The sequence below is a fragment of the Rhyacophila brunnea genome, unplaced genomic scaffold (genome assembly GCF_057557595.1).
Source record: "Rhyacophila brunnea isolate RB1 unplaced genomic scaffold, BYU_Rbru_1.0 scaffold_4, whole genome shotgun sequence".
NCBI lineage: Eukaryota > Metazoa > Arthropoda > Insecta > Trichoptera > Rhyacophilidae > Rhyacophila > Rhyacophila brunnea.
The window spans coordinates 1039866-1056065 of NW_028233068.1; the positions used below are offsets into that span (position 1 = coordinate 1039866).

The 16200-nt window shown below is 30.0% G+C and overlaps 2 protein-coding genes across 3 annotated transcripts in view; both read left to right on the plus strand.

Annotated features, from left to right (window-relative positions):
- The window catches only part of LOC147066714 (uncharacterized), a 1113477-nt gene that overhangs the window by 700078 nt on the left and 397199 nt on the right, over window positions 1-16200 (plus strand). The window lies entirely within an intron of this gene.
- Window positions 12724-16200, plus strand: part of LOC147066719 (synaptogenesis protein syg-2-like) — an 874747-nt gene continuing 871270 nt past the window's right edge. For both annotated transcript variants that reach the window (XM_085955039.1, XM_085955040.1), the window contains exon 1: window positions 12724-12953. In XM_085955039.1, coding sequence (XP_085811165.1) covers window positions 12842-12953 — 112 coding nt within the window. In that variant the 5' untranslated portion in view covers window positions 12724-12841. The remainder of the gene's footprint in view (window positions 12954-16200) is intronic.

A 16200-nucleotide genomic window follows, 5' to 3' on the forward strand; every position in this document is an offset into this window, starting at 1 on the left:
ATTGGTATATTATTGGCTATTTGCATGGAGCCGTGTGTATGAGTTATATAATGGCCAAGATGCATGTATGTCAAAACTCAAAATGGGTCTGTACGATGTTTCGCGCTTCTGGGTATCCGTCAACGCAGTGAAAACAACTCTAGCTTCCTCGAGTAAACACCTATTTATATTTCTGCTTTGTATTTTGAAATAAAGCTTTTCCCCTATAGATATAAAAAATGTTGCCAATAACTGTTTTATGACAATGAAGTTCTTACAAAGCTATCATTCATAACATTACAACAGTAAAATACGTTCTCGTATTTTTGTATCGCGCGTGCAAACTTGGAGAAATCTCCGACTCCTATTGTGTTATTGACACAAAATTTATACGATAAGAGGAATATTTATGGAAGAGTATAAAAAAAGAAAAAAGCAGTTTCAACACTTGTCTAAAAAATGGGACGTGGGAAGCGAATAATGCCTGAGATGTTTTCGATTAAGTTCTCGTTTTGTTTGTATAGCTTTTATGATGAACGAGGCGGGCTCACGATGTTATGCGATAAACTAGTTACTTTTTAAGGCACTATTCGGAACAATAAATTACTATTTCTGTAATATAATATTTCATAAATAACTGTAGGTATTATAAAATACCCATTTTGATGATTTAATATAATGTATTGGATTGTGTCTGTATATACATGTACACATAATATGTGGACGGAAGATGGAGGCAGATGTTGCAGGAGACCATGACTCACTCAGAGTTGTAGCGCCAGGAAGATGAATAAATTATGATATTATTTAAAATTTCCCAAAATTCAATATGAAACCAAATTTATGTTCTGTTGCGTATTTTTACTAATTGTAAATAATAAATCATTAAATTTTACAATACAATAACCACATTTCAATTACTGAGCAAAATGAGATTGTTCGCAAAGAGATTAATGACTGCTTGAACAAACTATGTAAAAGTGGTGCCATACCAAAATCGAACAAAGTTTGCATGGACATAAGTCTAATCTTCTTCATATTCTTTTATGGCGTTAATATTTATGAAAGAGATACGTAAGATTAATGCCTTTGCGATATGTGATGTTCGGGGCATATGCTAAAGATTTAATTGATGGCAAAGGGGGCAAATATATTAGATAGGGATCACTTCTGAAAGAGATAAACGTGAAGGACCACCTCTCTAAAGTATGTAGGTTCTTTGGCCACATAGTCTGAAACGTAAACAATAATTTGGACAGACTCATCATCTGCAAAAAATATCGAGGGACGACGTGGAAAAGGGAGGTCACCTATACAATGATCCAACCATGTGTGTACTTCGGGTTTTTCAATACCTTCAGCTCTACGGGCGGCGAAATTCTAGGATTACTCGAGAAACTTGACTGGGTTATATGAATGATCCTAAATAGTACGGAACATTATAATATATAATATAGTAACTTATCATGAGATTTTATTTTTAAATACTATAAACCACAGGATCACCAAACACAGAACAATCAAATTTAAGAAAATTATTATACATACATAGGTATATATTCAATATTGTGAATCGACCTGGAAACTCTGGTATGAGAAGATAATTACGCATTATTGATTGATGACATTTTTACAATATGATTTTGCTTTGATTAGGAATATTGACGGTATAGTAAAAGTCATCCAACGATAACAAAATTTGACAGATTCGATGTTTATGCAAAAAATATATTGCATTCACATAAACGAGCTAAGATCTAATATTTAAACAAAACAATATAATGTTTATTAGTAATATATATTGATATAAAATTATTTGGTAATAAAACTACTATCACAATGGAGTAAATAAAATTATTAGTATAGAATATTGTCTCTTTATCCAAGTCGTTTTATCCAATGTAGGTTCCTATCATAAAACGCTATAAAGGATATATTGGATAACCAATATATATTGGCAATGTTCTAGATTCTAGAATCTAGTAAACTGTAAAAGCAAACTATTAAATAAATAGTCGTAAAAATCAAACAACACAATAAACAAAACAGTTGTTACCGTCTTAGTACTAATAAAAAATTTGTTTTAAAATTATTACTCGTACATTCTTTGTGTTTATTTTTAATCTCATGATTCGTTTTGATCCCGGTGTTAATTGAGGGTTTTATGGGCTAGTCATCAAACTTGAATGCGTTTTATACTTTCAAGTGACTTGCACAGTGATTTAAAAAATAAATAACTAACATAACACTCCGTCCAAAAATACCTATATTTTTATTAGTGGTTATGTACCTACACCATTTTAGTTACCTACATACTGTTGGATCATTATTATGATAAAGTGGTACGACAAAACAGCTAATAAAATCAATAACTATTATGCAGAACCCATAAAAACCCTTTATCAACATCATTAAATTAATAATATGGGCACTAAAGACTTATGTGGATTGATAAAATAATATAGCAATGCTTACTTTAGTGAGATCAAAACTATGTGAGTTGCCTAGAGTCATAACTCACATATTACAAAAATAGAGTTTTGAGATAGTCGCAAAAAACCACCACAGCACTGTTTTTTGTTATTAGAAGAAAACTATTGAACTGCATTGAATATTAATGAGCGAGTGAGTCGATTAACATTATTTTTTTTAATATATAATACTCATAAGGCTACATACACACAGCACACTGAGAAATAAAGGTCCCTGATTAGTTAGAAAAACCTTGATGACAGAACTCACATTATTCATTGAAAAATATGACTTATGAAACCACTAGTTAACTTTGTCAATATTTTTTTTTGTCAAAGTAACTTTTGAGATCCAACTATTTTTTTTACAAAAATTAATGTCTTTAGAATCACTAGTATATTTAACTAGAAAAAAGACAAAATTGTAAAATGTGAGTTATGACTTTTGGCGACTCATGTAGTCTATGATGCCTTATGGCAATTCAACGAATTGATGCTTTCCGGACAACACAATAAAAACAAAGTGACAACATAATATTGATTATGTATTCTTATTTATATTTTATGTACTTAGTTATTGTTTCACAAAGTAAAGATATTTTGCGGCAATTTTATGTGTACTCGTCCGAGTAACTGTCACACATGACGTCGCGCGCAAGAAGCGAGCATAAAAGAGTCGAAAATAAGATTTGGCCCGCGGCCAGACATTTACGATTATGTCCGGAGACATAATGGGCGAGCGTAAATATTGCTAGTTTCCCGATACGACCGTAACATCACACATCTCGTCAGAAGTAACGCTGATGTGAGAAAAAACTACTCAATTCTTGCTTATGTATGAATCTCGTGGTTGAATTAAAATAACAAAATAAACACTGATTTGATTTAACATTTTTTCTGCAAAGATATGTAATTAAAGTATAAAGAAAAGCTTTCATTTTAAAATATGAATATACTTATATTAGGTACCTATATCATTATATTATTATAAAAATATGACATGCCTTAATTTTCCATAAATTATTAAATATCGTACTTAAGTTTATAAATATTTGTCAAGATGAAATCGTAAATTTGAATTATGTTATAGATGAATGTGTATTTTTTTTTTTTTTAATTTACTTACTATAATATGTCATGGTACAAATATTGACCACGTCTATTACAAATTGGCGATGAACGGAATCAAACCATAGCAATATAATACAAATCTAACCTATAACTGTTTATGAATGGATGTATCCTGACAATTATTACACATCAATATCTTTTTGGATTGAAAATACATTTTTAGAGCCCCTCTCATTACGATGGTAAGCCGCTGAAACATGTTAATGCAAAAATATAATTTTTCAGTCGCTGGATCAAACCAAGTGACCATTTTTCATAGTGGGGTGCATAAATGGGCTACCAAATAGGTATGATAATGATAGTTATAAACGTATTGTAACCATACCTTAATCTACATGGTCTACGTATATAATATTCATTCTATAATATTCATTCTTCTAGATACTAATAATTAAACTACATGAAATACTAGTGGATTTATGTTTTTTTACTATTCTATTTGATGAAAAAGTACAAAACATAAATCTATTAGAATTTAAATTCAAATTCCATCAAGTACTCTCGGGCAATAGTATTAATATTACACTAAATATGTTGTAAAATGGCCACCAAGAGTTGTAATATAAAAAAAATATAAATACCTCTCTAGTTGTAGTGAAAACACTTTGATATTACATAAATAATAGGATAAATCTGAATTTTGACCATTGGTATCTGATTAAGGTAGACATTACAATATAAAATTGTGGATTGGTTAAAATTAATAATCTTTTTACCATTTAAAGGTGATTAAAACATGTTGATTTAAATTACAAGAATATTTAAATAAATACTTAGTCTGTGTGAACCATTAACGTTTTTATGACAAAATTAAGGGCTAGTTGCTTTCTTCGTAAATAGGTCAATATTATTATTAGCTTTTGATAAAGCTGAGGGATTTTAAAGGTTTCTTACCGAGTAGAAAGCAATCAATCACCACTGGATTAAGAACTCTACCTTCAAGGAGAGCCTAATTTATTAGATGAAATTACTTAAAGAAAATTGACAAGATAATTTGTAATACTCAGAAAGCGTTAAAATGACAAATAGTACATTTTAGGTACCTATTTGAGAAAAGACGAGAAGCTTTTGTTTTAATACAATGTTTTTTTAGAGCTATACACAGGGCATCATTGAAAAACTTTTTGAGCGACATAAATTATTACAAACATAAACAGCCTTAGAAACCGAAATTGATAACATGGGATTATTTATAGAAAGCCTAGTCCAGACCAAGAACATCATCTGTTGTAGGTACGTGAGCAATTTTTGCCATCTGTGGACCAAACTATGGACATTTTTGCCTAGAAACATTTTAAGTGTTTCGCAAAAAATGTTCCTTAACAGTTTTGACACAATTAGAACAGTTTTTCATACAGTGTTTATTAATAATTAATAATTATTGTTCACACGAACAGTATAATATTGGTCTGCATTAACCGAAATAATAAATTGTGCAAATAATCAAAAATATTGCCATATGCATATTAATTATAAATTGATACTTTCGACTGAAGGTACTTTTATGGAATTTGCATTCAAAATCTAATTGATATTACATTGTATTAATCCATTTGAATCGTGTTAAGTGAACCCTGTTTCACCTTTCGGTTTATTCATGCCCTATGCATATTCACTTATACCTAGTATTTATACAACTGACATGGTTTGTAATTAATTACCTAGTGCGTATATGTATACTTAATTAACCTATTAAGATATCGTGATAAGACAGTATTCGTAAAAATATTTACATTTTTACGTATTTTTTGAAAACTTAATAAGTATAAGAGATTATTAACGAATTGGTAGGTTTATAATTTTTCCACACAGTCAATAAGTTAAGACGATACATCAGTGAAACGGGAAATAATTTTCAACTATAGGTGCGACGAAATTTTGGACTCGCTGGCATTCGGAGAGCGAACGTTGAGGTGTGAATACGTCAATTTGTTTCGTGATAGCGACGGGGGTATTAATTCTTAAATCGTATAAAGATGATTAAAAACGTTACCCATTTACTTGAAAACGAAAACAATATGTCATTGAGTATATTATTATTGTTACTAATAAAACAATAAACAGAACATTAAATTGACGCATGTTGGATTTATATGGCAAATTATATTTTGTTCGGCATGCGTCATTTGCACCCGCGACCCGCAATCCGCGCATCGCCTAGCCACGATCTTTTTAGACCATGCCTCAACTGAGGTATAGCTTTAATAACATAAAGTCAGTAAACATGATTTTTTAATAATTATAATGAAAACATTTCTCAATGTAAAATAGCTCGTTTGCTATCTCCTATCAACTTAGACCCTTACAGCTTAGAGTTTTAGATGATACGTATAACATCGATTTATTGTGAAGGGAAATGTAAAATATACAATAAATTGGAAATCCCCACACTAGATAATAATATGTGACGTAGATGATAAAGAAATATCTTATTAATTTTACGATATACGTAAAGAATTCTCTCCAATTTAAAAAAAAAATGCTATGTCGTTACTAGATGTTATTTAAATGAACCGCATTTCATGAAAATACATTTTAAAGTCGTATTTCTTTACAAGAAATAAGCTCGCGTAAATCATTCAAAGAACTCCGTTCCCTAATAACAAGGTGCATTATTGAATGTCTTATGTTTTCATATATTTCTTTTGAAGCTTATAAAAGCTACGAGCATATATGTTACTTTAAATCTCCTATTTTCCGGTCGGCCTGCTATTTTACAGTGAAAGAAAACTTTAGTCATATGTTGGCATATCTTATAAATTTTTAAGTTATATAATTATTATCTTTTTGGCAATCGTTTTTTCAAAAATATAGTTTTAATAGTAAAGTAGTATAGGAGAAAATTTTGAGAGAGTAATGGAAACTAAAAGGCATCAGATATAATATATTTATTCCACTTCCCTTAAATATATATTGTTTTATAAATTATTAGACTATTTTTTTTTCTCAATTAGGACCCCGGATAGACTTCTTAATATAAAAATAAGATTTAAACTTTACAAATTGTATATTAAGTTACATGTTGTAAACATTATAAATAAATAATTATTAAATAATTTAAAAATATTAAAAATAAATAGTTTTAAGTCAAATGAATACTCTCCTCATCTCTCCGTGAATGACGAAAAAGCAAACCTTAGATGAAAATTTGTATAAAAAATGATATAATAATAGCTCGAGAATTTCCGTGTTCCTCTTAAAATAAATGTTCCCAGTCACCAACGGATCGTTGATGGACAATCATGCGTCACTATAAAATTATATTATCAAGATATTATTATTTTAAATAATTCCTTCTCGAATTATTTTAACATTTTAATGGTAAAAAAGCACAAAGATTTACAACGTAAAGTATGGAATACTTAAATTTCTTTTAAATGACGAAACAATTAAAGAATCCAATAGAAAATTTTACTGAATAATATATTTGTTAGAAAAACAAAAAAAATATGCTGCGGAATTAAATAAGTGTGGCTCCATGCTGTTTTTATATTGAAAATATTTATGTGGGTACTTTTTATGTTCTAAAACTATATTTTCTTCGATTATTAAAGTTATACTTATTTTGGGGCGTTTGGTATTGGTTTGGAAATAAACCAAGGCGCTCCAATAAGGGGCCCCTTTTCTTGAGTGTGTAATTTAACAAGATAATTAAGAGCTAGTCAAAGAATCTAGGTTATCACAAGTTTTGTTTTGGTTTTGTTACGACAAAGAAGTATAACTTCTAACGGGCGTACATAAGTACACATACCCATTTTTATTTATATATCGTTCATCATCCTTAAAAAATACTGATTATTTAAGTTTAAATCTCAAATGTATCTAAATTTCTTAATTTTCGACCCGCTAGGAGAACTTTTTTACATAAAATTATTCACATTTTTTCAGACGATGCTACAGTTTCGAAACATTAAATTTGTGCTTTTGACGTGACGTGAATGCCAGCTTATAGAATACAGACTCCAACATCCATTTCTTGTAAAAACAAAAACCTGTTAATATAACCGCCATATTATGGAGGCCAATATCATATGATCTTCTTATGATCGCACCTGGTTAAAAGAAATGTTATTATATACCTGTTATAAAAGGTTTGTATAATATTTGATAGATTATGGTTGTAAAATATTTTGTTTGATACTTTACAATAAGTAATGTGGAAATTTCGTTGAATTTTGCTATAACTGCTACAACACAGTTGCCAAGTGTCATACACTAAAATAGAATTTCATATAGTAGGAACAAACTAGCAACTCGCAAGCGATCATAGAAGTGACACAACTTGCCGTGACCCGTGCCTTAATACGAAGCGATGCGTTTCTGTCATACTGTCATAGCTTATTAAATGAAACTATGAAGTATTCGCGTCCCACATTTAATAAGGATAAAGTGAGACAAAGAAAACGCAGTAAAGTTTTATTGCTGAAGAAAATTTCATAGCTAATATTATATTGAATTGTTTTTAAATATTATACAACGGGTTAAGTATAGTTAGTAGATAGGTATTTTTTAAGCTTGAATGCATATATTATTCTATTTGCATAAGAGTATTTATTTCACCACGTTTTTATTAGCTCGTATTGTTGTTTGTCCAGTACAAATGTTTTCTTGTTTGTCCAAGATTTGTATTGGACGATTGAACATTTTTAACTAACTTTCCGACTAGCTAGACATTTGAAAATCATAGAATAGATTATTAGAACACGATTATAATGCTATCTTTTAATACTTTTAGTCATCTTTAAGCAAAATTGACTTCATTTTCCGTTAATTCTATTTTGTATGGAAAGTTATTTCGGAAAAAAATCGTAAAAAATAAAACACTATTATTTGTTGCTAAGGGGATCCTAGCACCTAAATTATTAATATATACGTGCGTTACTATAGAAATCAATATGAAATGTCAAAATGACATTTCAGTATTCTATAATATTTATTCAGTATTTCTATCAAGTACAAAAAAAAATATTTATTAATAGGTACATAGAATTGTCCAGTTTAAATGATTCATCAGAAAATTTAAAAACGTGGTATGTAAAAAGGTTTTTTTTATCTTGTAATTATTTAGAATTAACTCTTCTCAAATATAATGATACTGCCAATTTTTTTTGTTGTGTTTTGGTAACACACTGGTTGCAACCACTCGATCGATCTTTTTTCAAGGCGCTAAAAGCATATTGGAATAAAGTTTGTGTTTCTTGAATTCGTAATCATCCTAGTTTCTCACTCTCAATCAGTACCTACTGATTCTACTTCTGATACCAGCATACTTTTAGCCTTTCTGGTGTGAATGAAATGAGTAATGAAGAAAACTATTATGCCATTTTCAAAGGATAAGTATTACTATTAAATTTAAATTTAAATTTATTTATTTGTAGCACATTGTGGACATTACAAACTATAAGTTTAAGACGTTCACAACATGACATGAAACATTATTATTAAGAATAAAAAGTAATAAAAGCGTTAAAAATGAAAATATAAAAAGAGAACACAATATAAATAATATACAAAAGCAGTTACAATACAATTATACATCTATAGACGTTCAAAAAAGTACACCAAGTTTGCTAAGGAGGCCCTATTTTAAGAATTTATAAAATAGCGTCCACCTAAGCTCACCCCAACGCAAGTGGAATATATCAACACCCGCAGCAATTTGGTTGAACATAGTTATCGCCCTCCCAATTGGCATTAGCATGGCTTAGTTATCAGAGACACACAGATCAACACTGCCCAGAATGGCAGAGTTCTCATATTTTATACCTCGTATAAGTCAAAAAAAATACGTAGGTAAATAAAGATCTCTTCTGAATTGCAGACTGCAGTATGTAAGCATACCTAAGAGAAATTTAGTTGGATAAAACCACGGATAGTATCCATACAACATCATGTAAAGGAGTCTCAAGAATTTCTTCTGAACCCTCTCAACCATAGAGCATTACTTCAACTGATGATAAAGGTGGTTCAACAGTTGATAAACATGCACAACCAATCCAGATATTTGCAACCTGTATCCGAAATCTTAATTACATGTATAGTCTGTGGCACATTTTCCCGAAAAAGTGGGGGATACGTCAAAGTAAAAATTAGGCTTCTTCCCCGGACTTACCTTACACACAGAATTTTGACTATAAAACTTTACAATATAAAGATAAGAATTTTATTTTTAATCGTATTAAGTAAGAAGCTGTTACCATCAAAAAAAATCTGTTATAACCATTTAACACTTGAATGAAATAAAAATTCGCTTGCTGTGTTTGTAATAAAATCTTGTTATGCATTTAAAACAATATTCATTTGTGACATTATGTTATGTCAGTGGAATACAGCGGCGTCTCGATTTTTAATCGAGCAATGAAATTTTATATTTGAATTTAAATTTTGCATTAAAACCGTTTCGAGTATGGTAAAACGCGCCGTAAAAATAGGCAGGGCCGCGCTAGAGGCGGGCGATCTTATATTGCCTATCCGAAGGGGCCGTAAATTTTATGGCCACTAAATATGGCTACATATGCAAGGGTAGGTAAAGTATTGAAGCGGTCGAATTTGTACAATCCTAAACGGTGGCTCGCTTAGTACATTTAATAAAATATAAAATTTCCAAAATCCAAATATTTATACGATGCTGCAATTTTAAATGACTCTTAAGAATACTTTGAACAAAATATGTAATCGAACTTATATCTATACTAGCGTTTGTATGTTGAGTGTTTATGTATTTTTACTGTTCATTATTATTACTTTAAGAATAATAAAATAATGAATTGGTTGTGATTGTGCGTTTGTTGATTTGATTACATATTTTTCACTAAAGATAAATTTTCAGCATTTGAGATAGATGATATTTTTTTTGAAATTATTCTCATCTATTTTTGGATTATCCGTTAATTACACTGTCATAAAATTGATAATGGAAAAAGCATTCATCGCGTAAGTTATTTTTCGTCATAATATCCAACAATCGCATATATTACTCATTGACATGGCGAAGGCAAGGAAAATCGAGAATTAAAACCACTATATGTACATAATATTAGCCAATCAGAATCAATGGGATTATGGAAACAAATACTTTCTCGATAAATAAAATTAAGTACGTAAGTCTTCGTTAATCGGCCTGCTCTAAAGCCATGTTGTTCATTCATTCTAAATGACTGAAGTTCTGTAGAAATAAGGTTATCCATGATCATGTCAAGAACTTTTGCTGGTACATAATATTTTTATTAACTTAAGTCAACTCAGTAAACTCAGTCAAAGTTCACTTGGGAGCTTCAGTATCTGCTCCTGAAACATTACCAAGCGTAAAAAACTGCTGATGATTCACATTAAAACGTAAGGCCTCGTGATACGCTTGATTAAGTCATTCGCCACAAAAGACGCGCTGGGCGCGTGGCCATTAGATCTAATGCTTCCACTACTGACGAGTTAATTACCACATTTAATTATCATGCTAACTGATACACGCCAGGCGTGTCTTTAGCTATGACCGTATTGTGGTAATTAACTCTGGCCAGTATGGCCCAAGTGTGGTGAGAGTTGGGTTGGTTTGGAGGGTTTTTGTTTGTGTTGCTGGTATATATTATGTACATACTGTTACTGTATTAAGCTGTAGGTAAATACATTATAACCTATTAATATTCTCATTTCAAAACCGTGTATTTTTTTTTTCAGTTTTAATTATATTCACATTCGTCTAGTAGGCAGTCTTTACCACGTTTATAATAATTCGTGTCATTTACTAGTTTTATTGTGGCTCCCAGTATCATACTAGTATTTCCCCAGTACCTAGATGGTATTTAGCGCTCTTCAGTTTAGATGAGCTCGGTTGATCTGATAAAAAGTCAGGTCATATTGAAACTCGCTTGAGGTTTACATAGCACGTGATGGAGAAAGGTCCAACATTGCATCTTTACCTTACATAATATAAAATGCGACGAGATGCTGCTTTCTTATCCATTCGTCTCTGATAATATCAACCCAGTATACGCCGCAAACACAATAATGTCCTTGAAGCTTAGCCTACTGTTGGTCTAAATCTTTACCTAGTTTTTTGTTTTCCTCTATAACCGTTTTGGCTTAATTTGTTTAAGAATTAAGTGAGGATTATTTTGTGATAGATTAATTCACCGCTCGCGTTATTTTGCCATTTATATATATTAGATAACATCGTTAAAGTCATAGCTTTCTTGTAATAAATTCAGACTAGGAAGTAGAACGAGAAAATGTACTATTAGTTATGTAATGCAATAACAACATAAAAGATACACTTTTAAAATGATAAATTCCTTTAGACTCTTACGACTTTTACTTGAGAAACATTGAATTATTGCATTCGATACAACGATAGAGCAATCAAATGTAATGGAGTTCATTTTTACGACTCATTCATATCGCCAATTTAATCAGATAATAATGATTTCAAACATTACAACCCTTAAAAAAGTTTCCCTTCTCTTATTGATCTTTAAAAATACGTTGATGTTTTTACTACCTTCCGTGTCTATTTTAGCAGTAAGTAATAAAAAGAAATTGTAATTGAAGTTAAAATCAACACAACTCTATCGCCTATACAATGATACTGGCTTAATAATGTATCACTTGCTAATCAGCTATACCACAGAAACTTTATTATTTAAATATCGAAAATATTAAAGGATATTATAATTAATTTGTGACAGTTGGACGGAAATGTATAACAACTTAATATGGTGTTGGATAGAAAATACGTTTTTAGAAATGTTATATTTATGAAAATGACTAAGTATGTATTTCTTTATAAATATCCTTGATTTTGAGAGTGCAAAAGTCGAACTGAAATTGATAAAAAATCAACAAATTGGCGTTTAAATAATAAATTCGTGTATTATCTAAGAGATTTTGAAGTATTTATTATATGAATTAATATTATGCTATTTATTATATTGTATTATTATATTGTTATTTTTCTCATGTGAATAATATTTTTTTTATTTTTTTCAGGGACTATGGATAATCACAAAGTGTAGATATTTTATGATAAGTGAAACATAAAGTTTAATATTGAATCAGTAATAATATACAAAGCGTTTCATTAAATATGAGGTAATTAATAATACCTACTTTCAACTGTTTAAAAAAACCCTCTTCTCTATATCTGTGTTTCAGTTTGAAATATTGTCATTTTATAAAATTAATAATTAAATGAGCTAGTTTAGTCAAATGTAATAATTAAATGTGCCAGAATATATTTTCAATTTTCGCATATAAGAATATTTACAATGATAGGTAGTGTAAATTATTGTAATAGTGGTTTTATAAGTGTGATCAACATGAAGCTGCTGTGTGGAATCCTGCTTATCTGGGGTGCCAGTACGGTGACAGCAGATAAAGGTAGGAGTTTGTTTTAATTAAGACTTCATGATTACTCTGTAGTGTACGCTTTTGATAAAATAATGACCATGTTATAAATTGTTAAAATTGAGCCCGCATACTAAATGAATGGATGGGTTTGAAATTAGAGTATGTGCTATGTTTAGAGTTGGATATTTCCCGAGAAAATCTCAATCTCGAGATTCTGGATTTCCCGAAACGATGAAATTTTGAATTCTCGAGATTCGGGATTTGCAGAAAAGAATTCTCGAGAATTCTCGAGAAATCGGGAAATTAAAAAAAAACCTATAAAAACCCTAAAATCAGTAGGTATAAAAACAGAAAATTAAATTTTTTTTTTTTTTATTTATGTAAGTAAACATTACTTATTAAAATATAATATCAAAAAACATAGAGTGTCAATCGTGTACGCTTTATTATTAATAATAAAGAATTCCCGAATCCCGAGAAAAGATTCTCGATCTCCGGGATTTCCCGAAATGTTAAAAATTTTAATTTGGGATAGAAAATCTCTAAAATTTCTCGAGAATTCCTGAAACCCAACTCTAGCTATGTTGCAAAGTTAGTGAGTAATTTTTTTAAATTTAAAGATTTTAATGGAAAAAAGATGTTTTTGATAATATTAATTGAAAAAACAATAATCCATGTGAAAAAAGTTGACAGAAAACACAAAACGTTCAAGGACTGGTCGGGGCATTTCACAACAATTAAGCAAACGTCGACTCGAAATGAGCGCAATTTTTGCAACATCAGGGAATTTTGTGTCTCAAAAAAAAGAATTCCCGAATTCCGAGAAAAGATTCTCGATCTCCGGGATTTCCCGAAATGTTAAAAAATTTAATTTGGGATAGAAAATCTCTAAAATTTCTCGAGAATTCCTGAAACCCAACTCTAGCTATGTTGCAAAGTTAGTGAGTAATTTTTTTAAATTTAAAGATTTTAATGGAAAAAAGATGTTTTTGATTGCAAATGGAATATTGACATAAATAATACCAAATAATAATATGTTTTTCCTCTTCATTCGTGGCAGTATAATAGTGGAGTCTAGAATGCCCTCTTCTAAATATTGTTCCCAATTCCTCTTCCACTATCCTCTTCAGATTAAATGTCGAAATGCATCTTTGGTCACATCATTGCAACTTGAGTCTCAAAAACTTTCTAGGCTAGTCCATCTACCTCCATCCGCAGGACATAACTAGAACCATATAAGTCAATATATATTTTTATTGGATATTATCATTATCAGTTTTCTTATAAGACTGACTTTAGAACTAGCTTCATGTTTAAGTAGATTTGATACAAACCGAATCAACATCAATTATCAAAAACACAACATATTCGATTATAGTATCGTATTCTTTGGAATGTGCCAGTTAATACAACAATGTTAAAATCACATCCAAACTATTTCTTGGTCAGCTAACCCCATTGTAATACATACCTTCCAAGTTAGCTTGCCGCCTATTAACGATTGCGTGGATATTGAATGAATCGCGACTGTTATTAGTCTACGCGCATGTTGATATGCGCACTGTATTTATTTACATTTTTTTACGATCCGTTATGGTAAATGCTGAAATAACGTATAGTGATTCGTTATAATCTATGCATCTCGCCCATAGAAATTTACTAAATAGCATTAGATATTATGCATCCACGATTATGCGGAGAAAACCTTATTATGAAGAACATGAGATAATATTATTATAAGTGTACTTGATAAAATGCCCATATTTTCACATTATAATTTGCACCCTACAAAACAATTCATTTACCTTCATTCAACACGCTATGCAGAATATGATACCGTATATATATACACTAAAATCTAATTTTCGTAAATTAAGTACGCAGGCATTCGATCTTGGAAAGATGACAGGCATTTTCCAAAAATATTTTGAAATTTCATTCCATCAAGAATTTTGTACGGCACGATCTTATTGTAACTTGAGATTCCTCTTAGAGTGTTTTTCACTGTGAAAAGCTAAGTGTTTTTTACTGTAAAAATACTAAGTGTGCTTTTGAAAAATATAATAATGCCTTTTATCGGAATGACTGACATACATGTGTAAATAATGTATTGATAAGTAATCTGACAATATGTAATATAATATAAGTAACCTCGGAAAAATATAGCATTAAATGGTGAAATTTTCTGACCTTATAAAAGTATTATGAAAAATATATTATAACCTGACTGACTAGAGTGACTCTCAAACTGTGTGCCGCGAAAAAAATGTGTATCTCAGACTCAAAGGAACATTTTCAAAAGTCCTCTCCAAATTGTAGTGATTTTTTCAAGTAGTTATTAATGCCTATTTTATTTAATTTATGTTATTATAATAGCATATTTTATTTTATTTCATTTCAGAATTTCAAATCTATTTTATTTATGTTAATTAAGGTTCGGTGATAATATAAATAATAATAGTATTGAAATTGACATTAGAGTTATAATTATGTACATTTAGTAGATATAAATCAAACATTGTATCATTGTTATATACTTAAAACTCTTAATTTTGTATGGGGAAAACTTTTGTAAAATCTCCAGAGCTTTCCCAAAAAGCTTTCCGTAGCCGATGTGCATATTGTTATTTTTGAATCGGGCTGTATTTTTACGACGACAATGTTCGAAGTTTAATGTTTTTTTACAATGTCGCTGATTCGCTGAGTACCTGAGGTAAGAGCAGGGGTGCAATAATTTTAATGGCCACTGTCATTAAATTTAATTACTGTGCCAATAATTTAAAAAACTGTGAAATTCCATAAAATATTAATGTTATTATCTTTAATGCCTGATATTAGCTGTTATTTTGATAAGCAATTATTAAACATGATAAAAAATAGCAAAACTATAAACAATTATACAAAAACACTACTTAATTGGTTGTATCTTCTAACTAAGTTACCATCTAATTTCAACGTTTTCCTAAATAATCTCTTCCTGGAATTGAGTTTATGATTTTTTTTAAATGTTGATGTGTGTTGACGGAGTGAAGGTCTGGGCTTCACCCTGAAACTGAGAATTGACATCGTAATACTGACACTTCATTATTTAGTTAAGTTGTATAATCTCCCTCGTTGGTTATCTGAATAACCGTGATTATTACACGCAATTTATTTTGATCTTGTTTGACTTGTCGGAACATAATTTAATTTACAGGTGTGCACGCATAATATGTGGATACATAATTTTATTTTTTAAAAATCCTAATTTTTTGAACGAGGTATATTAATTACCCTT